This window comes from Peromyscus leucopus, chromosome 9 (genome assembly GCF_004664715.2).
Source record: "Peromyscus leucopus breed LL Stock chromosome 9, UCI_PerLeu_2.1, whole genome shotgun sequence".
In the NCBI taxonomy this organism is placed as follows: domain Eukaryota; kingdom Metazoa; phylum Chordata; class Mammalia; order Rodentia; family Cricetidae; genus Peromyscus; species Peromyscus leucopus.
In genome coordinates, this window is record NC_051070.1 from 85,832,548 (window position 1) to 85,859,674 (window position 27,127).

Sequence of the window (27,127 nt, forward strand, 5' to 3'; positions counted from 1 at the left end):
GGAACTCGTCTATACATCAAGTCCAATTAGCCCTACCGCCTTGGCCTCCCTCCTGAAGTGGGGACAGAATCCTTGCCAGCCCCATCCAGGCCAAGCTCCTCAGAGGCTTTGTACAGGATGATGTTAGCTCTGCCCTTCTAACCGGCTGTTCTTTCTTTCCCAAAGGCCGGACAGGAGGTCCCTCACAGCCATTAATGTACAAAGTGGGGGCTCTGGCCATATAGACAGAGCCTCACATCGGAAAGCAGGAGTCCCTCTTCCCTAATTCTCCGAGGCAGCCTTCTAGTCAGGCCCCTCCCAACAGGATTCGAACTTGTTTTATTCTGTCTACTGGCTGCTTTCTTGAGTCTCGGGATTCTCCTCGGTCTGAGTGTACTCTCCAAGCCCAGCATACGATGAGGTCTATCAACTTAGTGAAAACAGCTGAGGAGAAAAGGCTGCAAAAACAGACGATGGCCATGGCACGCGCGGAAGAGAGTCCGGCGGCAGGGATGACTACAGCCGGAGTGCAGAGGCGGAGTTAGGGGCGGGGTCTGGGCGGGGCTCCTCGAGGGAGTCCTGGGCGGGGCGGGGCCAGGGGCGGCCCAGAGGCGGGGCTTCGGGACTGCTGCAGAGCCGGCGTGACCACGCCGACCCCGCAGCGCCCAGAGCGCCCGCGGCCGCCCGGCTCCCCGGCCTCCGCCCCGCGCCGCCGACAGGGGGCGTCCGCGCTCTCGGCGCCGCGACTCTGCTGAGAAGGCGCCGCCCGCGCCGGGCAGCTGGAGCCGCAACTCCGGGCGCCGGCTTAGTCGTCCCTGCCGCCGCCGCCGCTGCCACCGCTGCCACCGCCGCCGGGCGCAGGCTCGCTCGTCCCCGCGCTCGCGCTCTCGGGCCGCCGGCGTCTCCCGGACGGGTCGCCGTTGCGCTCGCGCAGTGAGTGGGGCGGGAGCCGGGCCTGTGGGGCCGGGGCTGCGGGAAGTCGGGCTGAGGAGAACGGCGGGGGCGGCGCGAGCCCGCGGCGGGGCCTGGGCGGGGGACTCCGGGGACGCGCGGCCGCCGCGGGCTCCGGGCTCCCTCTCGGGTTCGGGGCTCGGTGCGCGTGGCCGGCCGGGCTTGGCTTGCGGGCGACCGCGGAGTGCGGCCCGGCCCGGCCCCGCGGGTTCTGCGGGGAAAGGATTGTTTTTGGGGAGTGGCGCTTATTAGTCGGCACTGCCCTAGTTTAAAGCCCCGCCTTTGGGGTTTTCTGCACAGATTGTAGCTTTCTGCTGGGATTTTGGAATGTCACGGTGTTTTAGTGCTGGGTGTCAGAGGTGAACCATGGCGAGGTCGTGGGGAGCCCCTGCAGCACCTGCTGGGCGATGGCAGAGCAGGCTGTGTCTGGGGGTGGGACGGAGAAACGAAGCGTGACTGAGATCCTGTTTGGATATTCTGCTGAAGTTGTCATGTTTCTGTTCAGTACACCAGTTCACACAGCAAGTTGATAAACCCAGTTGCAGTATTTGGTGATGCAAGGGGTTTGGGTGACAAATAGACCCGGGGTGATCTGGTTTGGCTAAGAATGTTTGGGATATCCCAAGCATCTGTCTCCAACGTATCACCCTTGGCAGGCTCTTCTTTTTCTCTGTTGCAAATATTCTAGTAGGTTAATAATGCTGGGGTAGCACAGGCCTGAAACCGGGAAGTGTTTTCAAAAGAGCAAAGGTCCAGGCGGGCAGGTAGGTGGGGTAGGAGAATCGCCCTTGAGAACGAGGTGCCTGAACGGATTCTTCGTTTTTCTGTAATGCCTTAGAAAGAAAGATAGCCATAGAGGATGCCATCAGTAAGGTTTGTGGCTCGAATGTTCGTCAAGCACATTTTAGCGGAAACAGTATCATATAAAGCAGTCTTATAATCATTCCTATGAATCGTTCGGTGTATCTTGAATTTTAATAGCTGGGGTCTATTTTAAATGGACCACATATAATTGTGTTCTGCTTTATCTTGGAGACAGCCCTGAGTCATGCTTTCTAGAAGTTCCGTGAGCTCATGTGTCTGTGAGCGCTGGGATATCCTTTACCTAGTTCTTCCTATCGCAGGCAGCCCTTGCGGGAACTCCTGGGAAAGGAGGGCCTGGGCAATTGGGAGCACAGACTGAACTCCGTGTTTGCCACTGTGCCTGACTTCGCTACTCAAATTTTGTTTGTGCTTCCAAGAGTAAAGAGCGATTTACTCAGGTTCTCATTTACTCATAGCTAGCCCTTCTCTGCTGGGAGGCAGCACAGTGACTTCAGAATTCCATTCCTCATCACTGCCCTGCCAGCTAGTTTTACCTATGTTGTGTTTAGTTCTGGGAAGGTCATAATTGCCCATTTTATGTGGAAACTAAGGGGAAGTGGAATTTTATGGTTTTATTTTTTTGTACTCTGACAACACTTTAACTGGAGAGTGTGTGTATTCTTCTGTTTTGATACTTTAGAAAACTTATAATTTCTTGTAAGACTTTCTGCTTTCTGCCTTCATCTCCTTTTTTCTAGCCCACATGATTGAGAGAGGGGGAGAAAGAGAAAAAAAGTCCATCTCTGGTTTAGTTATCGGTAATTTAGTTTTATAATTCCATTATCCTGGTGTGCTTGGCAGCTTGTGCTGGCCTGTGTGTGGATGTTAACTCATATGACTCCTTTAGATGCCATTGAACCAACTATTATAAAAAATATTTCACTTTCAAACTCCCATGTTTCCAAGAACAGAGAAACTTAGTACAAAGGCAATTTGGAAGGTAAGTATAGGTGGAGAGAATTTACTGAGTCCTTGTTTGGGGATACCAGGTCCAGAGGTCCCTGTAGAAAAGCACTTGAAAGGGCTACTCAGAAACCCTGGGAAGGAAGCGATTACTGTTGTATTACTCCTTAGCATTACAGCGTGTAGACTATTGCATGGGAGTAGGACTTTTGACCTGGGGAGCCTCAGTCTATAGCGTAAGAAAGTCTAGAATATTTGTGTTAATTTATTGTAGCCCCTAGTGCCGCTTTGCTGTGTTAAGAAGGATGCCACTGGGGTTCTCACATGGTTTTAAGCAGTTAGCTTACTGAATTGTGCATTCTTCAGATTTGCTAGGTCAGTAAGTTCATAATTTCTTTCAGCCTCCTAGAAATTCTTCAGGATTTGTTTTTCTTAACTACCTTCTCACATGCTATTCGTTTATACACTAGCTACAATAACCTTAGAAGCTTAGTCTTTAGGATATGAGTTTTATTTGTATCAAAGGTCAGATATTTTCAGATGAACTGATTTTACAAAGTCAGAAAGCCTTTCTTTGAACTTTATAGTTGTTGTTTGGTTGCAGGATCTTTAGTGAGGGAAATACTTTTAAAGGAATTTTATGAGGACTGTCTCACAGATTTTATTAAAAAGTATTTCTTTACCTTCCCCTCAAGTAAAACAGGCCTGTTTGATGCCCACTTGATGGCCTTCTGTTGCCTGGCTTGTGGTTATTTAAACTTCTCATTAAGTCCTCCACTGCAGATTGTGCCGGATGGGAGAGAAGATGAAAAGGAATTGAATTGTTAGCACCCTGGGAAGGGTTCAGTGGGAGAGACTGAAGCTGTTCTGGAAAGTCTTCTCGGCTATTTGTTACTGCATCCATGTCTGAGATGTCCCTCATAGTTATCAGCTCAGAACCTGGCTGTTGGATAAGCAAGAATCTTGCCCCTCCCTGTCTCTAGGATTCTTGTAGGGATGCTCCACTGCAGCAGATGTTTACAAGCAAGGCGCAGAGGTCATTTTTAAATGAATCAAGAGTACGTTTTTCCCTTTTTGAGTTTATTAGTAAATAATTTATTATTATTATTATTATTTTAGGTAGTTTAGTTATATTGGAAATGACTAGCAGAGACTGTCTCATTTTATTTTGATGTATTTTACATACAAGGCCTTGAGGTGCTTTTTAAGAAACCTGAGCTTGGATCACGGAGCTAGCTTCATAGTAAGGTGCAACCTGGCCCAAGTGCCTCGGCCTCCAACCCCCACACATGAAGGGAGGGAGAGAGGGAGGGAGGGAGGGAGGAAAAAAGGAAGGAAGGAAAGAAAGGAGGGAGGGAACACGTACATTTCCATGACCGCTTTCCTAAATTATTAAGCTTGAGGAACGTTATATGTTTGTAGCCAGACCTTGGCTTTTCCTATGGAAGAGATTCAGAAACATCTAATTTTTTGCTTGTTTGTTTTAATGTTTGCACAAGAAGTTATCTTGTTTTGATTTAGAAGTGAAGACATAAACATGAAAGGTTAGTCCTGGCATAAGAGTGGTGACATTGCTGGGCGGTGGTGGTGCACGCCTTTATTTAATCCCAGCACTTGGGAGGCAGAGGCAGGCAGATTTCTGTGAGTTCGAGGCCAGCCTGGTCTCCAAAGCAAGTTCCAGGAAAGGCGCAAAGCTACACAGAGAAACCCTGTCTTGAAAAAAACAAAAACAAAAACAAACAAACAAACAAACAAAAAACCAGAGCAGTGACATTGCTGATTTTCTTAGGTTTTGGGCTTGCATTCCTCATGAGCCATTTGAATGTTCATGAACTGAAATTCTTCCTGTTGCTTAAGATGGGACAGCAGCCATCAGTCGGTCACACTACTGAGTAGGTTCTTGCCTTTTTTTTTTTTTTTTTTTTTTTTTAGTGGTGGAAATTTGTACAGACTCATTATAACTAGTTAGTTAGCCTAAGTTTTTGTAAAATTGTAAATAAAGTGCCAGGTGGATGGAGTTAATAGTTGACTATAGGGAGTACAAAGTTGCTTTCACTCTCTTGTTTTTTTGTATTTTGTTCTTTGAATTTCTACTATAGGAGGGGCTTTTGGAAAAATCTAGACTAGGAGTCAGAAAACACAAGTTCTTGTTCAGGTGTTCCTCCCTCTTTATCTTAAAACTAAACAGGACTGTGCTCCCCAGCAGAAAGACTCTAGAACACTTCTCAGGCTGCACCTGTCCCACTCGGCCAGCTCTTCTCTCAGCCCTGCGTTTTCCCACTTGGAGTCTAGGTCTCTTCCTCCTGAGGGCTCCACCAGTCCTTTCTTAGTATAGAGCAGTTTAGGATTATATTGTGGACTTCAGTTGTTGCATGTTGCCTTCCTTCATAGATCGAAAGCTCCACGAGGTCAGGGTTACACTATCTTATTCCTGTGTGTCTGTATTTCACATGAGCTCCCCTGCCCCATGATAGTAGTCCTAAAATAAATTTTGGTTGCATGATTATTGAGGCACTGGGGAAAGAATTTAAAAGTTACTCTACTCCTGCCAGGTGTGACCTTTAGTATCATACAGTCAAGTCCAGACTCTGTAGAGGTTTTGGGTTAGATCTGCCTGCCTCTACCTCCCTAGTGGGATTAAAGATATGTGCCACCACATTTGACATGACCTTAAGATTTTTTAAAAATTTAACAGAAGCTAGAATAAAAATAAGCTGATAATGTAGCAACAATTAACTCTGGGACTTCTTTGGGTTTTTCTCCTCAAAGGAGACATGTATTTTTTTTTTTTTTTTTAGACAAAGTTTCACATAACTTAGGCTGGCCTCATATTCACTGTGTAGCTAAGGGTGGTCTAGAATTTCTGATCCTCCTGCCTCTGCCTCAATCCTAAGACCACAGGTGTGCACCATCACACCCAGCTACAAAATCTGTGTATGTATTTATTTTATGTGTGTGAGTTTGCCTTTTAACTCACTTCATTGTTGATTTGTTGTTATTAGTAATGAAACCAAAAACTTGGTAAAGCTCATTTCTTCCATTTACATCAGATGTGGTTTGTGGAGTAAGTCAGAGAATGAAAAGGTAAGATAGCTCTGGTCTTATGTTTGTTCCATCTCACTATAGTATGTGGAGGCCTGACTGTCTGTACCCAGCTGCTGAGAGTAAAGAATGACAGCTGACTGCGTCTCCTCTGGTACACATTTTAGCTTGTTTGCTTTGAAGAAATTGTAAAGGTGGAGGAATAGCTCCTGCAGGCTCCGATTTCAGCCCCTGCTGTGCTATGCAAATGTTCTCTACATGCCTGAGTGACCTTTTGAGAAAGAGCCTTTGTGATCTTCTCTAGCCAGGGCTTGTTCTTGTTCTGGAAATGGGGACCAGATTCCACTAAAAATGGGAAAAATGCATCTTCAAAGACCTCATACAAAGCTGGTGCTTTTCCTGGTGAAAGGACTGATGAATCCATGTTTCTTGGCATCTTTGCTAGATTTTGAAATTTGCTTTGCAATTTGCTTTGCAGGTTGATTTTGGGAATAGTGTGTGTGAGAGGGAACTGATGAAGGCAGTTCAGTAGCTGGGGAACTGTGGCGTGCCCTTGAATTGGAGATAAAAGCAGATTGAAGCCGGCATCATTAGTACAGGGGCATTTGCCAGTGGCCTAAGCCTGGCTCTCAATGGTGTTGGCTGAGGGACCCTCAGCCAGGTCTGTAAGGTTCTTTTTGTACCAAATTGTGCCTTAACAGTGTGGCATTTAAATTGATTTCTGTCTGTTTTGATGAATATACAAAGAGAAATACTTCATTATTAAGCCGATTCGTTTTTTTTATATTATAAGAAAATAATATTCTGGTGTTTTTCCCTGGGAAAGTGACCATTACTTTTGAAACTCATGATTTTAAATGCTTTCTGATATGCTTAGTTTATACTACTGGCATGCTGATCCAAAAGAACACCCCCCACCCCCACCCCCGTCCCTTCTCTTAAATGACTTTTTTGATGTAAAGCATCTTATAGGTCTGAATCAATGTAAAGTTGTAGACCTAATCATAATGTTCTCTGAAAATCTAAAAGTTACATCTTCAGAGAAGAGTGGCAGAATTTGTCAGATTTTTTATTACATGTGGTGCGTGTGACTGTGTGTGTGTGTGTGTGTGTGTGTGTGTGTGTGTGTGTGTGTGAAGGTCAGAGGACAACTTGTGGAAGTCAGTTTTATCTTTCCACCATGAGGGTCCCAGGGATCAAAGTCAGGTTTCCAGGTAAGCAGCTTTACCTGCTGGGCCATCTTGCCAGCCGAGAGTGAGAGACTGAATGATCCTTTCCTTTCTCCAAGTATAGGCTAGTTCTTTGTGCCCAGTGGGCTCCAGAGGTAAGGACACAGCATGGCATAGCTTTCTTCCCCACACTTTTGGCCCGATGTAGGTTCTAGTCTTTGTAAAGTTTGATCTGTTACCTTGGGCAGAATAGCCTTTGTTCTCCATTGTCATAGTTATGTGTTTGTTTTTCTTCTTCCAGAGTCTTCTGGCTCCTGGGCTCCTGAAGACGCAGTGCTGGAGCAGATGGATAATGGAGACTGGGGCTATATGGTGAGTGGTTCTTGCACTTTGAAGGCTGGCAAATGATTTTGATGTCTTTCTCAGTTGCACATTCATAGGCTTATCTTACATGGATGAAAACTATGAATTTGTGCAGCTCCATCTAATTTGTCTAGATGTATTTGGGGTGAGCATTTTTATTTGGTTTGATGTTTTAGTGAAAGACTCAATGCATATTCTCCAAATAGCTTAAAATTTTATTTTATTTCAATTATGTATGGTGAAGCAGTGTTCTTGGAGGCCAGAAGAGGGCATATGATTCTTGGAGCTGCTATGGGCCACCTAGACATGGGTACTGGAAATGGAACTTAGGTCCACTGAGTTACATTGCTTTTAACTCCTGACATCTCTCTACCCCCTAGTAACTATTTATAATCACTAATGTCAGGTAGACCGTGATGCTTTGGTCTTTGGTGTATATTACTTTTTAAATTCTCTGTTCATTGACTGGAATGTCCAAAGGACTGGGGAGAATGGAATGAAGAATTCTTTGTTGTATGTAGTAAAGAGATTAATAGGTAGAAGGAGTTTCTTCTCACATGCAGTTTTCACATGTGTCTATGTCTCCCTGTTTCCTTCTTCATCTGGTAAGAAATACTTCACTTTCTTAGAACCTGAAGACCGTGTTTGATTTTTTTTTTTCTTAAATAGGATTTCTAAAGCTGGAGGTGTGTTATTTTGAGAAGCTTCCTTCTTAGAATTAAAGGTCAGATTGCAGCATTAATGTTATAAAAGTGAATACACAATCAGGTTATGACATTTTGAAGCTGCTACCAGCCCTTGGGTATATGGTAGCTTAGGGCTAGACATAGGCTAGATTGTATCCACCAAACCTTATATATTTTAATTTAGTTTTGGGAACTTATTTCCTGGGCATGATGGCACAGGCCTGTAATATCAGCACCTGGGAGGTAGAAGCAGGAGGTTTGTGAGGATTGGGCCTGCTTTATCTTCACAGTAAGATGCTATCTCATCAACAACAAAAACAAAAGCCAGAAAAGAAAAAGAAATTGTTGCTTCCATGAAGAAAATTACCAAGATTAATTCTAAACAAAGTTTTGTCTTTAAGATACATTTTGGCATTGGAGAGATGGCTCAGCAGTTGAGAGCACTTATACTCTTGCAGAGGACCTGGGTTTGATTCCCAGCATCTAGCCTGTGGCTCACAGCCACCTGTTACTCCATTTCCTAGACCCGTCCATACCTTTGGCCTGCATGAGGTGCACATACACACATGCAGGCCAACACTCACACACATAAAATAAATACATACACAGATTTTGTAGCTGGGTGTGATGGTGCACACCTGTGGTCTTAGGATTGAGGCAGAGGCAGGAGGATCAGAAATTCTAGACCACCCTTAGCTACACAGTGAATGTGAGGCCAGCCTAAGTTATGTGAAACTTTGTCTATAAAAATAAAAAAAAAAAATACATGTCTCCTTTGAGGAGAAAAACCCAAAGAAGTCCCAGATTTAATTGTTGCTACATTATCAGCTTATTTTTATTCTAGCTTCTGTTAAATTTTTAAAAAATCTTAAGGTCATGTCAAATGTGGTGGCACATATCTTTAATCCCACTAGGGAGGTAGAGGCAGGCAGATCTAACCCAAAACCTCTACAGAGTCTGGACTTGACTGTATGATACTAAAGGTCACACCTGGCAGGAGTAGAGTAACTTTTAAAAGATTAGATTTATGTGATTTGAGAGCAAATGTTGAAGCCCTTCTCCTGGGTGAGTTTTATTATTGAAAGTAAAGCCATTTTGCACCCTATAACTGCCAGATATAGCTTGAAGGGATTTTTTTTTTTTTTTTTTTTTTTTTTTTTTTTTTTTTTTTTTTTTGAGCTGAGGAGCAAACTCAGGGCCTTGCGCTTGCTAGGCAAGTGTTCTACCACTGAGCTAAATCCCCAACACGCTTGAAGGAATCTTGTGCTTGCTTATTGGTATTTATTTTCTTAATTTGTTGAAGTTAAGATTTTAAGGTTTCAGGTGACTGATTGTTTTTTTAATTTCAGATGACTGACCCAGTCACGTTGAATGTAGGTGGACACTTGTACACAACGTCCCTTACCACATTGACACGTTACCCAGATTCCATGCTTGGAGCTATGTTTGGGGGGGACTTCCCCACAGCCCGAGACCCTCAAGGCAATTACTTCATTGATCGAGATGGACCTCTTTTCCGTTATGTCCTCAACTTCTTACGAACTTCAGAATTGACCCTCCCCTTGGATTTTAAGGAATTTGATCTGCTTCGGAAAGAAGCTGATTTTTACCAGATTGAACCCTTAATTCAGTGTCTCAATGACCCTAAGCCATTGTATCCTATGGATACTTTTGAAGAAGTTGTAGAGCTGTCTAGTACTCGGAAGCTTTCTAAATATTCCAATCCAGTGGCTGTCATCATAACTCAATTAACCATCACCACCAAGGTCCATTCCTTACTAGAAGGCATCTCAAATTATTTCACCAAGTGGAATAAGCACATGATGGACACGAGAGACTGCCAGGTTTCCTTCACCTTTGGACCATGCGATTATCACCAGGAAGTCTCTCTCCGGGTCCACCTGATGGAATACATTACAAAGCAAGGTTTCACTATCCGAAATACTCGGGTGCATCACATGAGCGAGCGGGCCAATGAGAACACAGTAGAGCACAACTGGACTTTCTGTAGACTGGCCCGGAAGACAGATGACTGATCACTAACCCTCAGGAGAACTTCCTGTAAGCTCATGTTTTCTTGGGACATGGAAGAGACTGTTACTGTTTTTTAAATCATAGTGTGCCCCCCCTTTTTAATATTTGTATTTATTTGAAGGCATTGAGGACCAGAAAGAAGTTCCGTGTGTGAGCAGTCTTCTCCCTGTTTTGTTCCCAAGTATGCATGTGCCTGTTCAGAGTCTCCAAAAACCTTTTTTTTTAAAAAGAGATCTGAAAATCATTATGATATATAATCTACCCTTAACAGTGCTAAAATGATCTGATAATGTGGTCCCTAACTCAACTGGAAGGCTAAAAATACAGTAATGAAAGATTAAGCAGAGTATTCATGATGTCTTTGAGAAAAATCAGAATATCATGTAGGGTGACCTCATTTCCAGACCAGTAGGCAGCAGTATATTAAAGGAAACATGGCCAGTCATCTGCTGGTACTTGTTAAGGACCGCTTCCTACAGTTTGACAACTGTTTCTTTCTATGCATATAAATCAAGCAACCAAATATCTGTAGCCATTGAAATGTCTGACTAGAAATATTTATATTGGATTCTCAATACAGAATGTCCCTGTGGTAGAAACCTTATGCCTGGTACAGTTTCATTCCCAAGTGTACTGTCTACCAGGAAAGAGAAATCTAATAAAAAATGGAGTATGAACATTAAGAGTTGTATTTATTGCTATGTAAGGGGAAAATCATATTCTTTGTCAAAAGTATGCATTGTTTATGTCTCAATTAAACTGCTTATAGCACATTTGTAATAGAGTTGACAGGACTCAGTGGAACCTTAGATTTGAGTTCATAAAGCCAGCTGTGTTACCAGAGGTAAACAGTTTTGTCTTTTCAGATCGGATTTACAGTGACTATTACAGGGTTTTAGCTGCCACAGCTATGAATATGACTCACTCCAGCTTGTGCTACACGTGGGGACAAAATAACTCCAGCGATTCTATTCTCATGTATTGTGGTAGCTGCAAATGTATGTTTTTATCAAGCTTAAGTTCAACTCTGAGAAGAAATAAATTGCAGTGAAGGATTGGAAACACTTGGGAAAATGTATGTACATTTGCTTATTTCATGGTCGAGTTGATGTGATTCTGTTACTCATTGGAAGGAGTGTGTTAATTATGGTGAGACTTTCTAGTTTGTGAACATCACATAACAACTTCCCTGTTTTAAGGGAATTGTGGACTTCTGTGGTTTTGGCCCTAGGGCAGACAAGATACTTTTCCTCTTCTCTGAGACTATTCTAAGATTCTCCCTTTGAAAGGAAGATGAAAATATTTACTTATGTGTCTCTGAAAATTTAAGATTGCCAAACTACCACCCCTTCTCCCGCACACATATAAGAAACCCATGATTACCTCATCTTCAAACTAGGATACTTCATTGTTATTGACCGGTTGCTATAGTTTCAGTATATTGATGAACTGGAGAGAAGTTGTTACTGTTTGGAACATTTGCTCCTATTGTAAATTGATGTATGGTTTCCTAAATAAAGATCCAAATTGGTCATGTGCCATGGAGCTAGCTGAAGTCAATATGAAGAATTGATTTGGGTTCAGAACTATTGTGGAAGGCTCTGGGTTAGAGCACTTGCTGCTCTTGCATAGGACTGGAATTTGTTGCCCAGCACCCACATCAGTGGCTCACAACTGCCTGTAACCCTAGCTCTAGGCAGATCTGGCACCACTGGCTTACACACACACACACACACACTATATATATATATATATATATATATATATATATATATATATATATATATGCATATATATGTTTAAAGTTGTGGAAGTAGGAGTAATACTAGTTTCAAGTTTGGGAAAAAGAAAAATTACTGAGTTCTCTTCCTTGTTCCCATTCTCCCAAAAGGAAGTTTGCTGTTGGCAAATTTTCTCTGGTTCACTAATTATTAGCAGGTAAATGATTGCTTCTATGAATAAAAGCAGCTAGCAAGATTTTTAAGTTTTGTTTGTTTTTTTCCCTCAGTCCTAAGGATTGACCAGGGTCTTGTTCATGTTAGGTAAGTGCTCATCACTTAGCTGTATTTCATGCCATAACTGTTGTGTAGTTGTTGTGTAGTTGAAATGAAATGAAATGAAAATGAATGAAATGAAAATGAAAATGAAATGAAAAATGTAGTTTGGTTATATTTGATTATATTGAGATGATTCTGCCTCTTTATGAAATCTTAAATAATTTTTACTGTTGCTGGAGGGCTTCTCTCCAGGTTCTCCAAGCCCTGCAGTCCCACAATCCACTTATAAAATAATCACTCAGACGCTTATATCACTTATAAACTGTATGGCCGTGGCAGGCTTCTTGCTAACTGTTCTTTTATCTTAAATTAACCCATTTTTATAAATCTATACCTTGCCACGTGGCTGGTGGCTTACCAGAGTCTTTACATGCTGCTTGTCCTGGCCGTGGCTGCAGTGTCTCCCCTTCCTTCTTCCTGTTTCCCCAATTCTCCTCTCTCTTTGTCCCTCCTATACTTCCTGCCTGGTCACTGGCCACCAGTGTTTTATTTATATAGAGTAATATCCACAGCATTTTACTGTGGAAGAGTTGATTTTAAAAAATGATATGTTGCATCTGAGCCTTTATATTTTATTTAGATTATAGCACATCCAGGTAGCTTTGAAAGGCTGCATATGTGTTCCTGTAAACCTGAGGGTAAATGCTAAAGGTAAGTTGTGGGCCACAGGGGTAGCTCAGTGGTAGAGTGCTTGCTGACATCCATCAGACTTTTTGATCCCAGCATACCCTTGATAAATAAACAACATAAGTAGTGACTAATGAGTTTATTGGCTTTTGCTATTTTTAAAGGAAAATTCTAGCATTTAACCAAATACATACTACAAATAGACAAAGAGAAATTTCAAATATACTCAGAAGTAGAATAATGTGATGAACATTCATTCACGTACCAGCTCACTAAGAGTTGAGGAGCTAGCCACTCTGCCTTCGCTTTCACTTTCAATCTTTACATGTATGCCGTAGAACCACCATAGTGCTTCTTGATCCTGAGTACTGTTGGCTTCTCATAGCTTGGGTCTCCAGCTTTGTAGCAGTGGTCGGATATATTTCTCATAGGCAGGGTTCTCCTGTGTTTACAGGAATCACAGTATTAGAAGAACACTTCTAGAATTAATAACTTCACTTTCAAATTAAGTACTTCATGTTAAAAGAGTAATATTACCTAAGATTCTTTTTTGTTTTGTTTTTCGAGACAGAGTTTCTCTGTGTAACAGCTTTGACTATTCTGGAACTCACTTTGTAGACCAAGATGGCCTCGAACTTACAGAGATCCACCTCCATGCCTTCCAAGTGCTGGGATTACAGGTGTGTGCCACCACCACCTGGCAATTACCCAAGATTCTTAATTTTTCATATTATTTTTAAAATTCATATTGTGTGAACATATGGTAAACACTTTTCCAAAAAGCCTCCTTTCTTAGATTTTAAACTGCATGCAGGTGGCTAATTATAAGAAAAACCTACAGCTTATTCTTTGTTTTTGGAATTTAATACAAATAAAAGCCTTCAGTATTTGAGGCTCTTTGAAACTGAACATGAACCACAAAACAGGCAACCAGAAAGAATCAGGTAGTTGATATTCTGTGTGTGAATAGGCTTTCCCATCATCCTCTACTGCAGCATCTGAGTTCTTTTCTTCATAGCTAAACTTCAGTCTTCCATACTATTTTCTTGTTTATTTCCTTTTCTTTTACAGTAAAACTATAAGGTCCTGGGGGCTGGAGAGATGGCTCAGAGGTTAAGAGCACTAGAGTTCAATTCCCAGCAACCACATGGTGACTCACTACCATCTGTAATGAGATCTGGTGCTCTCTTCTGGTTCACAGGCATACATGCACGCAGAGCACTGTATATGTAATAAATAAATCTTAAACAAAACAAAACAAAAATCCTAAGGTCCTTAACACAGGTCTACACCTTTGTTCTCCACCATTTCTTCAATACTAGCACACCATTATTGCACAATAAATACTCTTTGAATGATGGAATGAACCAGAATGTTTAACACTTCTCACTATTCCTTGGGCATGTTTTTACAATATAGTTACTGAGAGATTAGGATTCTGGGGTGTGATGATGTACACATGTAATCCTGGCATTTGGAAGTTAGGAGTTCAAGGCCAGCCTAGGCTACACAAGACCCTTAAACACTAAAAAAAGGGGTTTCTTGGTTTGAAATGACCCCCGATGAGTCCTTCTTGCTTCCTTAGGGAATCACTTGGACATGATTTCATGTGAAGAGGGAGAATCTTCTGTGGCAGTTTTCTAGATCAGTCAAAGCCAAAAGCACATGTCATCCTGTTTAGGGAGAAAGCTCAGCATAGCCTGCTCCAGACAGGAGAGGCTCCTGTGGCACTAAGACATACAGCCTAGCATATAGCGCTTTACTTCCAGCATAAGATCACCAGTGAGAAATATTCTTACTTGTACTTTTGTGTCCACAGGGTACAACATAGCTGCTGTTTTACCTGTAATGTGCCTTTTTCTATTAAAATATCTGCTGCACTTCAGACTATGGCAGATCAAAAAATAGGCTTTAAAAATGTTGGTGCTTTTCAAAGGATCTGAAAGTATAATCATGTGGCTATGTATTAGCAGTCAACCAAGTATCATTTTGACCAAGTGGGAGTCAAAGTCATCTGTAACCTCACATTTCTAAACTGCCATTCATGAAAGAGCCACACTGCTGCACCTGTCACTTAACAAGGTAACATAAGGCTGGCTGATGAGTATTTGTGGTGTCTGGATGCACTGGCTGCTCTTGTATCATGTAGGTCATGAGAAGCTTCATCCTTGTTCAAATAGAAGGAAGTAGAGACTAAAGAACAGGATGAAGTATGTCAACATTTTACAGAATCAGTATGATGGGTCAGTCATATCTACAAACCTGCTATGGTTTCCAGATTAAAGTGTTTAAGAACGAACAAAAACAAGATGGTCCACTACAGTCTTTGGTGACCATGAGGAATCTAGGGGAGTGGAATGTTGCCTGGGTTGCCAATAAAACAGGTCTGAGCTATGTGTCTCAGCATTCTGACAGGTGAACAGGGAGAGGCATGATGGTTCTATGGAATACCAAAGGACATAGTTCTCTCTTGAGACCGTGGGAAGCAGGCTGGATTGGGAAGGACTGCTTTGCTTTTATGCCAGGATTTAAACATTAGCAAGGACAGAGGAATGATCATTAGAAAAGTAATGTGCTAGAAGTAGGCTAACCATAGGAGCAGTGAATGTGTAGGTAAATTGTTTATATTTCCTTCAGCTAAAACAATGTTATCTTGTGGATGGCACTTGACTGAAATGGACTGACCTCTCTGGCAGCCGTTTTGAGGTTATAACTTTAGGTGACAATGTTAAGCTAAGCTCTGACGTGTAACAGAATACGGACTGTCAAGAGCAAGTCTGGCTAAGTGCGAGTGTTGGTCACCTCTTTGTTAAGACACCTTCTGAAGCTGGACTAAATAGAAAGTTTTTCCATCTGAAAGACATTTGTTTTTAAAATCGAATATACCCAACACTGTGTGTGCCTATAGATAGATAGGTCCCTTGTTGGGATCATCTGTGTCAAATCTGCTTTTCAGGATGGGCTCCCTAAATTCGAAGTACAGTACTACTGGTTGATGTTCTTAACTTTGTCCAGTGAGGCTGGGATAACTGGAATTCTCGTATTCCATCCAGAACAGTCGTATCACCATCCCCCTTATAATATATGTACTTTTCCTGCCCACATATGGCAGTACCTCATATTTCCTGTTACCTCTGATCCTCTTTTATTTACATAAAATGGAGCTAAAAGGCTGAAAATAAAATAGTTTACCACTGATATGATTTATCTTAGTTTTGTTTTGTTTTGTTTTTTTTTTTTTTTTTGGTTTTTTTCGAGACAGGGTTTCTCTGTGTAGCTTTGCGCCTTTCCTGGAGCTCACTTGGTAGCCCAGGCTGGCCTCGAACTCATAGAGATCCGCCTGCCTCTGCCTCCCGAGTGCTGGGATTAAAGGCGTGCGCCACCACCTCCCGGCTTTATCTTAGTTTTGTAAATGTAAAAGCCAGCTTGCTGCTCTATGTGTGTGCCTTTGGGTATGTCAAGCCATGATTTAGAAATGAGCCTTTCTCTTAATGCCCTTTGCACATTCTGAACTGTGCATTTTGCTGATTTCAGTTCCTGCCAAGTCGCACCCCTGGTTTCTTTTATGTACTCCCTAAAAGTATTTTAAACAGATGCTCTGTGTCAAGTGATTTTCAACCTAAGCGGAATTGATTAAAATGGGAAACATGGAGATGTATTTACTGCTTGTTCTCTGCTGTTTTACATAATTTATAATGGGTTTCACTCAAATACCTGAGTATTGCCTGGTGACTTCTGAGCCCACTCAAATAGACGTTCGTAGGCATGTCCATCATAACAGCCGAGTGCAGAATTTAAACAATGATCCGTGAAGTCAAAAGCATCAGTTAACAAGATCGCATCTTTCCTGAGAGAGGAGACAAATTGTGAGCATTTCACCTTATTGATCCACAGGAAATATTAGAAGTTGCATCATTATCTGTTGTTTGAACAATTCATCTTTATTATTTGGGTTTTAATTTTTTTTAAACTTCTTTTTTTTTTAAACTTTATTTGTATTTTATGTACATTGGTATTTTGCTCCCATGTATGTCTGTGTGAGGGTCCTGAATCCTCTGGAACAGGAGTCAAAGACAACTGTGAGCTGCCATGTGGGTGCTGGGAATTGAATCTGGGTCCTTTGGAAGAGCAGCCAGTGCTCTTAACTGCTGAGCTATCTCTACAGCCTTGTGGGTTTTACTTTTATTAGTTATATATGCACAGGATAAAGAATCATAGAGTTCTTTAAGGCTTGTTATTAAAAAAAAAATAGGGCTTACCTACTGGGCATAAAGTCCAGTATCCAGTTCCCAACATTGGAAAAAAATAAATGAAAAAAAAAAAAAATCAGCCTATCTAGCAGTGCACTGGTTAGGGGGTTTTTTTGGTTTGTTTTTTGTTTTTTTTTGTTTTGTTTTTTAAATCAACTTGACACAAACTAGAGTCTCTTGGGAAGAAGGAGCTCCAGCTGAGGGATTGCCTCCATCAGATTGGCTGGTAAACATGTTGTTGGAACATTTTCTTGATTAATGATTGATATGGGGGTGCCAAGCCCACTGTGGGTGGTGCCATCCCTGGGTAGGTGGTCTTAGGTTATATAAAAAGGCAACTGAGCAGTCTATGGAGAGTAAGCCAGTAAGCAGCACTCTTTCATGGTGTCTTCTTCAGTTCCTGCCTCCAGATGCTGCCTTGAGTTCCTGCCTTGGCTTCCTTCAATGATTGACTATAACCTGAGAACCAAATAAACCATTTCCTCCCCAGGTTGGTTTTAGTCAGTGTTTTATTACAACAAGGGAAAGCAACTAGTGCACCAGCCTCTCTGTTCCAGGTTTCTTCTCCTTGGAAACACTGTTGGTCTTTTAGCTGATATTTGAGCAAATATCTCCTAGTTTTTTCCTGATGCTTCAGTTTTAGATGGTATTGGCTGACTGTTATAAAAGCAAGGGTTTCCTTTTGGGGGAGTAAAAGGAGACAAATCTTATCATGCAGTCCAGGCTTACCTGGAATTCTATGCAACCCAGTCTGGTGTATTATACTCCCCTCAATGCTCCACCCCCAGACTCCTGATTGCTGGGATTACAGGCATGTTCCACACACTTGTCTGGATTGAGCAAGTTTCTCTTCATCTCTATCTCCTCAACCTCATGCTTCTTCCCCTTAGCTTTCCTGCCTTCAAATGTAGTTGTAATTTTGAAAATTAATGTTGACATTATAATGACTATATGGCATCAAAACATTTGAGGTGGATAGGATAATAAACCTAATTATATTTTTGTGTTTTAAATTTTTGTTTTGTTTGGTTTGTTTTGTCTTGCTTAAGGTCTGATTGATCTGAACTTCCCATATAGATCAATTTGGCCTTGGTTGTTGTGTTCTTGTTTGTTTGTTTTTGAGACAGGGTCTCACTGTGTAGTTCTGGCTGGTCTAGAACTATACAGTACACATGGAGGTCAAAGGACAAGATGCAAGAGTCAGTCTTTCCACTTGTGGGTCTCTGAGATCAAGCTTACATCATCAGCCTAGGGATTGAACTCACATTGTCAGTCTTGGCTTCAAGTACCTTTGCCCACCAAGCCATCCATCTTGGCTGGCCTTTAATCTTGTTTTGACAATAACTAATGAGCCTCCTGTTTTGACAAGTGCTAATGAGTTTAATGAATACTTCTTGTTTAATATCCCCTATGACCCTGATGGGCTCAGGTCTCTCTGTAGTCATGTGAAATTCCATGGTCCATTGTATTCTCCCCCTAAAAATATATTCAACAGTTTTTTTTTTTCCTTGTCATACTGGTATAGCCCAGGCCACTCCTTGTTTTCACTGTTTACCACCGCCTATGTGACTGTATGTGGCTGGAAAAACCAGCCTACGCTGCTGTCCTAAGAGTTCAGGTAGCTGAGACACAGCCTAACAGTCATATTCCATTGCTTTGGTTTACTGACCCCCTCTCCTAGTGATTTTTTTCATAGTCTTACATCTTCAAGTCTATAGCACCCAGCTCCTCTTCCTTACCAGAGTGACTTTGCATCCTATTTCACTGATCAAGTGGAAGTCAGATGAGCTTCCCATAGGTTCCCGCCTCTGAGCATTATACATAGCCCTCCTTTACACTAGTCAGCTCTGATCTCCAATCCTAGTCTGCTTATTCTTGGTGCACTAGATGCTTTCAGCCTTTACCTACAGGAGAAGGATACTTTTCCATCCTGTACGGTGTCAGAAACCCCATGAGGTCATTCCATCTGTATAGAAACTTGCTGTCATCTCTCTTAAGACAAGCTTGGTAGGGATGCTGGAGAGATGGCTCAGTGTTTAATAACATTTGCTGCTCTTGTAAAGGACCTTGGTTTAGCTAACAGTAGTCAGTTGGTGGCCCACAACTCTAACGCCTCAGGCATTGCACAGGTGTGTTGCACTTACATATATGGAAGAATACTTGTAAAATTAAAAAAAATAAAATGAAAACAAACAAACATTTGGCTCTACTCCTTTCCCTCTCCACCCTAGATCTTGGCTCCTCTTTTGACTGAATTTGGGAGTATTTTGTTTGCTTGTCTCCAGTTCTGCACTTTCTGGAGAGGACTGGATTCACTTCACTTTTACCTCCAGCACTTCATGGAAACGACTCTTGTCTAGGTCTCCTTACTGTCTTTGGAGAGTCCTTCTCATCCACTTACTCCTTGATGATATCATCTCTCTCATGGCTTTAAATATCAGCCACATGCCACTGACTTCCAAATTTATCCCTGCTGTGTCACCTGCTCACTGGCTTCTGTACTAGATTTCTAACAGGCTTTCTAAATGCACTGAATGCCAAAAACAAACTCCTGATCTTGTCTGTCTTATCTACGCCTAGTCCTTCTATAGCTTTCTCTTTTATGATAAATGGCCCAACTTCCTCTTTCTATCTTGTGCCATATCTAATGGTCAGCAAACATTGTTCTATTTTCAAAGCATGTCCAAATTTTGCCTACTTCCCACATCAGTCAGTGCTCTGCTCTCGTCCAGTCCATGATCATCTCTCACCTGGCTTTCAGACCCATTTCCTTGTTGCTATTTATTAATTATTTATGATGATTAATTTTGGGGCTGTGAGTTAAATCAGTAGCATTATGTACACTTAGCAAGTACTCTACCTCAGAGCTGTACTCCCAGGCCCTGCTTTATATTATTCAAAAATATATATAAGGGGCTGGGAGGTGGCTCAGTTGATAAACTGTTTGAGGACTTAAGTTTCATTCCCAGTACTTATGTGTGTGTGGGGGGAGGTGGGGGCGCTGAGTGTCATGTTGGGCATTATTTTTGTTTTGCTTTGTTTTGTTTCTGAGACAGCATTTCTCTGTGTGTAACCCTGGCTGTCCTGGACCTCACTCTGTAGACAAGGCTGGCCTAGAAATCACAGAGATCTGCCTGCCTCTGAGTGCTAGGATTAAAGGCATGAGCCATTACTTATCACGGGGGCATTTGTAATCCTAGACTGGGCAAGTGGGGACAGGCAGATCGCTCCTGGGCTCACTGGCTGGTCTATCTAGCCATTGGCGCTTGAGAAAGAACACCTGAGGCTGTCCTCTGGTGTGCACATACACAAAACAACAATAACAAACAAACCTGAAATAAAAAACCCACAAACATACCTCCTAGGTATGAATATACACACAAGGTTAGGTTGTTTCAGGTTATAATAACTGTGCTATGCTCAAAACCTTCCCATTCTCCTCCCCACCCCTCCCCTACAAGAAACAGGATTTCTCTGTGTATCCCTAGCTGTCCTAGAACTCACTTTGTAAACCAGGCTGGCCTGGAACTCACAGAAATCCACCTGCCTCTGCCTTCCAAGTGCTGAGATTAAAGTCATGCTCCACCACCGCCCGGTAAAAACATTCATTCTCACACATAGTAAGAGCCCAGGTCATTAAAGTCTTTGCAATTGTATACCCCATTCCTCCTGTCTCACTGGCACCTACACCTTTGTCTTCTCTACCATAGCCATGCTTCCCACCTCTGTTGGCCTTGTTTCTGGCTTCTGGGTAGATAAGTCAAGCATTCTAGTTTCCTGTCTCCTTGTCTTGTGCTCAGCTTGTCTGGCCCTTTTTTCCTGGCAGCCACATGATTTCTCTTGATTGCCCTAAGGCCCTTCCCTGAACTCTGAGGCCTTTCCTGGGAAGTCACCTTCCTAGCCACCCTCCTTCTTCAGCCTATTTAAATGCTTGAAGGTCTGGAGCTCACAGGTAGAGTACTTGCCTAACATGTTCAAGGCCATGGTTTTGATCTCCAGGAGCACACAAAAATTAAAACAAGAACATTTGAAACGGCAATGCTTGCTTGTGTGAGGACCTGTCTCCTTCTGCTTATAGGCACGGTGGACCTTTTCAGCCTGAAACTCTGTATCTTTTACTTGAGATAAATTTTTGTAAATTATTTTAATGATGATTTGCCACCTTTTGGTTTTCTTTTTTTTTTCACCTGTCTTTCACATGATGGACTGTGAATATGAGTTTTCTTTAAAATATGTTAAAAAATTTATTGATTGGCCTTCTTTTTAAAAGCCTTTTTTTGTCTCTTTCTCTGAGGTTGTCACAACTCCATCTCTAATCCATTCACTGATGTTTCATTTATATTATCATTTTAAACTTTCAGAACCCTTTTTCTGCTCTCTGAATATTGACGGCATTTTTGTTTTTTGATCTTTCAAGAAAGACAAGGTTTGTTTGTGTAGCCCTGGCTGTCCTGGAACTTGCTCTGTAGACCAGGCTGGCCTCTGCCTCTTGAGTGCTGGGATCAAAGGCGTGCACCACCACCACCACCACCACCACCACCACCACCACCACCACCACCACCACCGCCCGTCTGGTACTTTTGTTCTTATTTCATAGCTGCAGTATCTCGACCTTCTTATCTCTTTGAAGATGTTGGTGATTTTAACAAATGTTTCTTTTCTGTTTTTAAGTTTTACTTTCCCTGCAGGTTTATTTGTATCCTTCAAGTTGTCTTATTCTTGCTTATTTGGGTCTCCATCTTTTAGATTAAGGGCTTTCCTCTGGTGCATGGTGATCCTGAGTGTATGATCTTAGCTGATAGTGGGGTGCTAACTAGCCAAACTAGTAGAAGCCTGGTATTACTTTTTAATGGGGTCACTGTGGAGTGAGCTGGATGGATTGTAAATGCTAAAAGTGGCTTGCATCTTTAGCTCCTCCTTGGCTGCTTGAAGGACTATCTTGCCATCTTTGTAAGTACAGGCTGCCAGCCTTCTAGGAACCAATGGAAAATGTGCTGGGAAGGGCCTGTGAAGTGATTTTTGTAGGACAGTCTCGTCCTCAGCTGTGCTCAATGCTTTCTAGTCCACTGCCTTGCTGTTTACCCTTTTAGCAGAACAGGTTCAAGAGAAAGGAGGAAACTGGGAGTCCAGTGTGTTCTGTCATCTCACCTTTACCCCACTGTCAGACACAGCACTGTGTCTTTGCTGAACCTGTCTGCCAGCCACTGTCCACATGTCCTCCAACTTTCATGCTTCTTCTGTCCTCCTCTTTGTAGGTTGATACCTTTAAATTTCTTAATGTTTTAAGGGATAAGGGTGTGTAGCCCCTTTGCCCAGCATGCACAAAGCCCTGGGTTCAAACTGCAGCACTTCATAAAAACTGGATGTGTTGGGTATTGCTGGTAATCCCAGCACTGGGAAAATGGGGTCAGGACAATCACAGGTTCAAGGCTATCCGTGGCTGTACAGCAAGTTCAAAGCCAGGGCTACATGAAACTCTGTCTCAAAACAAATATGTATTTGATGTTTATACTGATGTTTTAGTAGGGCTTTGGAAATGAATGCATATGTTCAGCTTGCCACTTTTACTCAGAAGTCCCTCAGTGGAGGTTTTTAATCATCACTTAAGGTACTAAGACTGAGCTGGATCAGTTCATTGGCCTCACACTGAGAGCTAGTTTTGGTGTCTCTCAGAATTGTCCTGCCCTTGATTTGTCATCCCCGAAATCTGAGGGTGACAGTGGCTAATCCAGGCACACAGCTGTGATGCTGAACTGATAAGAGCATGGGATCTGTTTTGCACATAATTACCTTGCAGTAAGAAAGGAAACTTAGGACCCAATGTAAGTAAATCAATTTGTGGTTTCTAGGTGTGAGTTGGCAGTTTATGTCTCTGGCAAGGCAAGCACTTAGAAAAGCAGAATGCACATTAACACACACACACACACACACACACACACACACACACACACACACACACAGAGGCATGAGTGCACCATGCTTATGACGTGTTATGGTTCTCCAGCCCAGGCCTAGGTGATTTTTTTCCCCATGTGTTTTAAAAGTGTTAATCATTTCAGAAAGACAGGCCAACTTGCATTTGAATTTGGTAGTACAAATTACACCCTTAGCAGTCCCATACTGAATCCCTCCACATTAAGGTAAGTTTAATACCTAGTATAATTGTATTAGGTATACTTTTGACCATTTTTGTTTAGATTATTACTTATTTATTCTGGTGGAGAGGCCATGGTATGTGTTTGGAGGTTAGAAAATGCCTTTATGGAAGCTGGAACTAGCTTTCCACTCTTTGGGATCAAACTCAAATTGTCAGGCTTAGTGGGGAGTATTTTGACCCATGAGCCATCTCTTTGGCCCCATATTTGATAGTTTAATTGAATAAACATTTACTAGCCACTAGCTATTGGTCAGATGCTGATATCTAGCCACAGGGGCTTGTTAATACTGCATTTTAGAAACAAAAGGCATTTGGTTGAAATTTTTTAACCTCTTATAAAAACCTATACATATTTAAAGTCTTTTTACTAATAATGAGAACTGTTGGAAGTCCCAGGGGAAAAGTCACTTCCCTCCACACATAATAGACATCATATGTTTTGCCCAGCAAAGTTTCAAAACTGCTGTGTTCTCAAATTAACCCAATATATATATATATACTGATACTAGTAAATAATTCATAGTGTTTTTTTGGTTTTTCAAGACAGGGTTTCTCTGTGTAGCTTTGGTGCCTATCCTGGATCTCGTCCTGTAGACCAGGCTGGCCTTAAACTCACAGAGATTCCCTGGCTTTGCCTCCCAAGTGTTAGGATTAAAGGTGAACGCCACCACCACCTGGCAATTCATAGTGTTTTACTACCTGTTTCTTCTAGTTATCTGGTCAGGACAGACTTTGGTTTTGATGTGTTCTTTTTGTAAAAAAATTATTTATTTATTTATTTATTTATTTATTTATTTATTTATTTATTTATTAGGTATACAGGGTTCTGCCTGCATGTATGTCTGCAGGCCAAAGAGGATAGCAGATTTCATTATAGATGATTGTGAGCCACCATGTGGTTGCTGGGAATTGAACTCAGGACCTCTGGAAGAGCAGCCTGTGTTCTTAACCTCTGAGCCATCTCTCCAGCCCCTTGATGTGTTCCTAAAGCAATATTTACTTTATCTATAAAATACCAGGATAAATGCCACTAGTATTCATGTCTCTAAATTGTACAGGATCAGATCTACATTTAAAAAGTATCTGTATTATTGCTGTACAAATCAGTACATAAATTACTGAGTCTAAAAAAGCATCTTGAAGGGATATAAAGGAGTAATAAAATACATTTATTAAGCTTGGTAAGAATTTGCTTAAAGCATAGTCAACAAAGACCTGGCTATGCATAACATATACATAATAATGACCTCCCCAGGCACCGTATTCCACAGGAGAAGAGTGATGCTCAGTGGTCAGAAGCTCTGAATGTTCCCAGCTCCTCCTCTGCTAATCATGCAAAGGTACAAAAGTTCACTCTCATAAACCTAATCTTTCTCAAAGAACAGGAAGATTAAATCCAATTCAAAGGCTGTATGGATTAAATGAGATAATGCATATAAAAGCTTTTAGCATACAAATACCCATTAAACACTGGTTATGATTAAAATTGTTATTATTAACATGCCCATATATAGGAGTCTTGATTTTATTAGACACTGCTCCTTGCTGATGTTGAAGAATTCAACTGAGGTGGCTAATTTATTCTTTAATTTTTAATTTTCTCCTAATTCCTCTAATTTTTTTTTCATTAAGCCCTAATGCTTTCTGTTGGTATAATTGTGCTAGGTGTTAGCCTGTCTAGACCTCAAGTTTGCAAGGCCTTGGAGTGAGAAGCAGTCTGTGCACCACAGTCTAACATGGTTTCAAGTCCCAGTCACTTACCGGATCAAGGGGAGCAGCTCAAGAAAGGTTGTTCTAGTCATGTCCACTTGGGCCCCAGACAGGAAACCATCATGAAGAAAGTCACCTGAGTTAGCCAGAATACCATGTAAGGCATAGAGGTCACAAAGGCGTTGGAGCACCTGCTGAATTGCTGGTTCGTTGTCTAGTTTCTCCACAGCTTCCTTAAAACTCCTCACAGTGATGTAGTAGCAGTGAGCCTACGAAGACACAAAGATGCACAAGCCTTCTCATTCCCAGATCCACAGGCCATCCTGGAAGCTTGGCAAGATGGCTGGAGTAAGTATGCCTTCCAGAGGATTGGTGGTTATTTTTTGTCTGACTGAATCTTTTTGATGTATGAGTGTGTGTGTGTGTGTGTGTGTGTGTGTGTGTGTATGTGTATGTGTTAGGGGCTTGGTGGACTGTTAAACTGGGCCTTTGGAATCCTCATTTACTTGAGACATGTTCAAGAGCATTGGAAAGTAGAAACGCCTGGGGCAGGTGGGAGAGCTGGCCCTATGGTCATAAGAGTGGGAGAACTATTCCCGATCCCTACCAGCTGCAACACCAGGGAGAGCAGGCTCTGTACCCCGCCAGGGTAGCACAACAGAGCCAGCCCTTTTAGAGGAGGCGTGAGTATGGGACATCTGTCCCCATTACCCATCTGCCTTGTGGCAGCATGAGCAAAGGAGAGTTGCCCCCCTGCCCATCAACACCTGAGACAGTGGGAGAGCTGGTCCTGTGATGATAACTGTGGGAGAGCCATCCCTGACCCTCACCAGCCAACACTTGGGAGAGCAGGCCCTGCACCTCACCAGGGCAGCACAATAGAGCCAACACTGTTAGTGGGGATGTGGGTGAACCAGCCCAGAAATTGTAACTATGAGAGAGCTGCCCCCATCTCCCACCTGGCAGACCAACCCTGCAGCTGCCCAGGCCCAGACCCAGGGTTCTGACTTGGTCTGCCCCAACATCCACCTCATCTATGATCTGTTAGAGCACATAAAGGGACATGACCCACAGATCCAAAGCTGAAAGATCTCCACAACACAGGGTGGAGTGGGATGTCCAGGAAGAGTCCTAGTGGGGGCCCAGCATTGAATGTGTAGTGAAGACTAGGGTCCTACAACCAGACCAATGACTGCAATGAACACTTGCCAGTTAGAGATATATGGACAAAGGCATGACTTGTTGGGCCACAGTACAGCTTCCATGATGCGATTTTTAATTCCTTCCCTTCTTTTTTTATTTTTCTCATTTTATTTTCTTCCTTTTCTTTCTCTTGAATTTCATTCTATTAGGTGGTAGGGGTGCAGTGGCAGAGGGTGGATGCAAAGGGATGAGGAATAAATGGGATCAATATACATGATGTGAAAAACACATAGAACAAATAAATAGATAGGTAGATAAATAATAGAAAATAAAAACAGGAAGATGAGAAGGAATACATTGCAGTGTTTGGATATTTCGTTAGGTTCCTCTTTTCAAAGCTCTTGGAAATGTTAGAAAGTGTGTTAGGAAGGTGCTTAATTAGATTACAAACTGTAATGTTAGTTAGTCTGAGCAAATTCAAATAAATATCAAATGCAACAATGCTAGGAAATTTCACCAATGTGAAAATCAAGTCAGCCACATTCCTGCTACCTGTAAAAGTTGTATCATTAGTGTACAGCATTTGATTATGTCAAAATCACTAACTCTACAGCAAAGAGTACTCAAAATGGACTAATTCATTATTTAACTTTGAAAAATACTTTTAAATGATTGTATTCCCTTTTGACATTAAAAAGAACTGTTGTTTACTATAGAAAACAAAAACAAAAGAAAGTAGAAAGAAAGAATATAGGTGTATTGGAGGCTAGCCTGTGGTACTTGGAGGGTGGCAGCCCCCTTTTCTCAAGAAAACAGCTACTTACTATCTGCCATGTTAAGGCAGTGTATGTGCACATGTGTGCACTGAGGAATGTATGTGTAAAATGTATACTAGCAGAAGCATAAGGTCCTGGATGTAAGCAGTGCTGTTCACTAGGCCATGGAAGAAGGGCTGACTCTGTGGTTCTTAACCACTTAATATAGAGTGGGAATCAGCAAAATGACCACTGCCACCAAACCTCTGCCATCTGGACTCTTTCCCTTTCTCCTCACCCCAACAACTAAAGGGTGAAAACCTGCCTCAGTGGGAGGCCTTCAGGACACCTATTGTTTGTTAAATGATTAGAGTGTGAGGCTGGTGCAGGGAGTAATTCCTTTATGAGGGAGGACAAGGGAGTTCTACCAGGGAGTG

The 27,127-nt window shown here is 42.1% G+C and overlaps 2 protein-coding genes across 10 annotated transcripts in view; one reads left to right on the forward strand and one right to left on the reverse strand.

Moving 5' to 3' along the window:
* Positions 1 to 668: 668 nt before the first annotated feature.
* Kctd6 (potassium channel tetramerization domain containing 6) lies at positions 669 to 11,536 on the forward strand. 6 transcript variants are annotated; one of them, XM_037208655.1, is made up of 4 exons: positions 1,037 to 2,734; positions 5,824 to 5,893; positions 7,210 to 7,280; positions 9,307 to 11,536. In XM_037208655.1, exons 2-4 carry the CDS (start codon positions 5,869 to 5,871, stop codon positions 9,991 to 9,993), a joined length of 783 nt encoding a protein of 260 aa, XP_037064550.1. In that variant the 5' UTR covers positions 1,037 to 2,734; positions 5,824 to 5,868; the 3' UTR covers positions 9,994 to 11,536. The 6 variants fall into 6 exon arrangements, with proteins under 6 accessions (XP_028709660.1, XP_037064550.1, XP_037064551.1 ...); XM_028853827.2 differs by lacking the exons at positions 1,037 to 2,734; positions 5,824 to 5,893 and adding an exon at positions 669 to 912; XM_037208656.1 differs by lacking the exon at positions 5,824 to 5,893.
* Positions 11,537 to 12,799: 1,263 nt separating this feature from the next.
* Positions 12,800 to 27,127, reverse strand: part of Acox2 (acyl-CoA oxidase 2) — a 34,125-nt gene continuing 19,797 nt past the window's right edge. For all 4 annotated transcript variants that reach the window (XM_028853830.2, XM_028853831.2, XM_037208657.1 and 1 more), the window contains exons 13-15: positions 24,844 to 25,061; positions 16,390 to 16,522; positions 12,800 to 13,117 (exon numbers count right to left, since the gene is read on the reverse strand). In XM_028853830.2, coding sequence (XP_028709663.1) covers positions 13,055 to 13,117; positions 16,390 to 16,522; positions 24,844 to 25,061 — 414 coding nt within the window. In that variant the 3' untranslated portion in view covers positions 12,800 to 13,054. The remainder of the gene's footprint in view (positions 13,118 to 16,389; positions 16,523 to 24,843; positions 25,062 to 27,127) is intronic.

What these genes read in the sequence shown, in the direction of transcription:
- Kctd6 (XM_028853822.2), top strand. Translation starts at nt 2,498, where the DNA reads ATGATTGAGAGAGGGGGAGAAAGAGAAAAAAAGTCCATCTCTGGTTTA. An exon ending in CATCTCTGGTTTAGTTATCG is followed by an intron (nt 2,553 to 7,209) that starts GTAATTTAGTTT and finishes TTCTTCTTCCAG; the next exon opens with AGTCTTCTGGCTCCTGGGCT. An exon ending in ATGGAGACTGGGGCTATATG is followed by an intron (nt 7,281 to 9,306) that starts GTGAGTGGTTCT and finishes TTTTAATTTCAG; the next exon opens with ATGACTGACCCAGTCACGTT.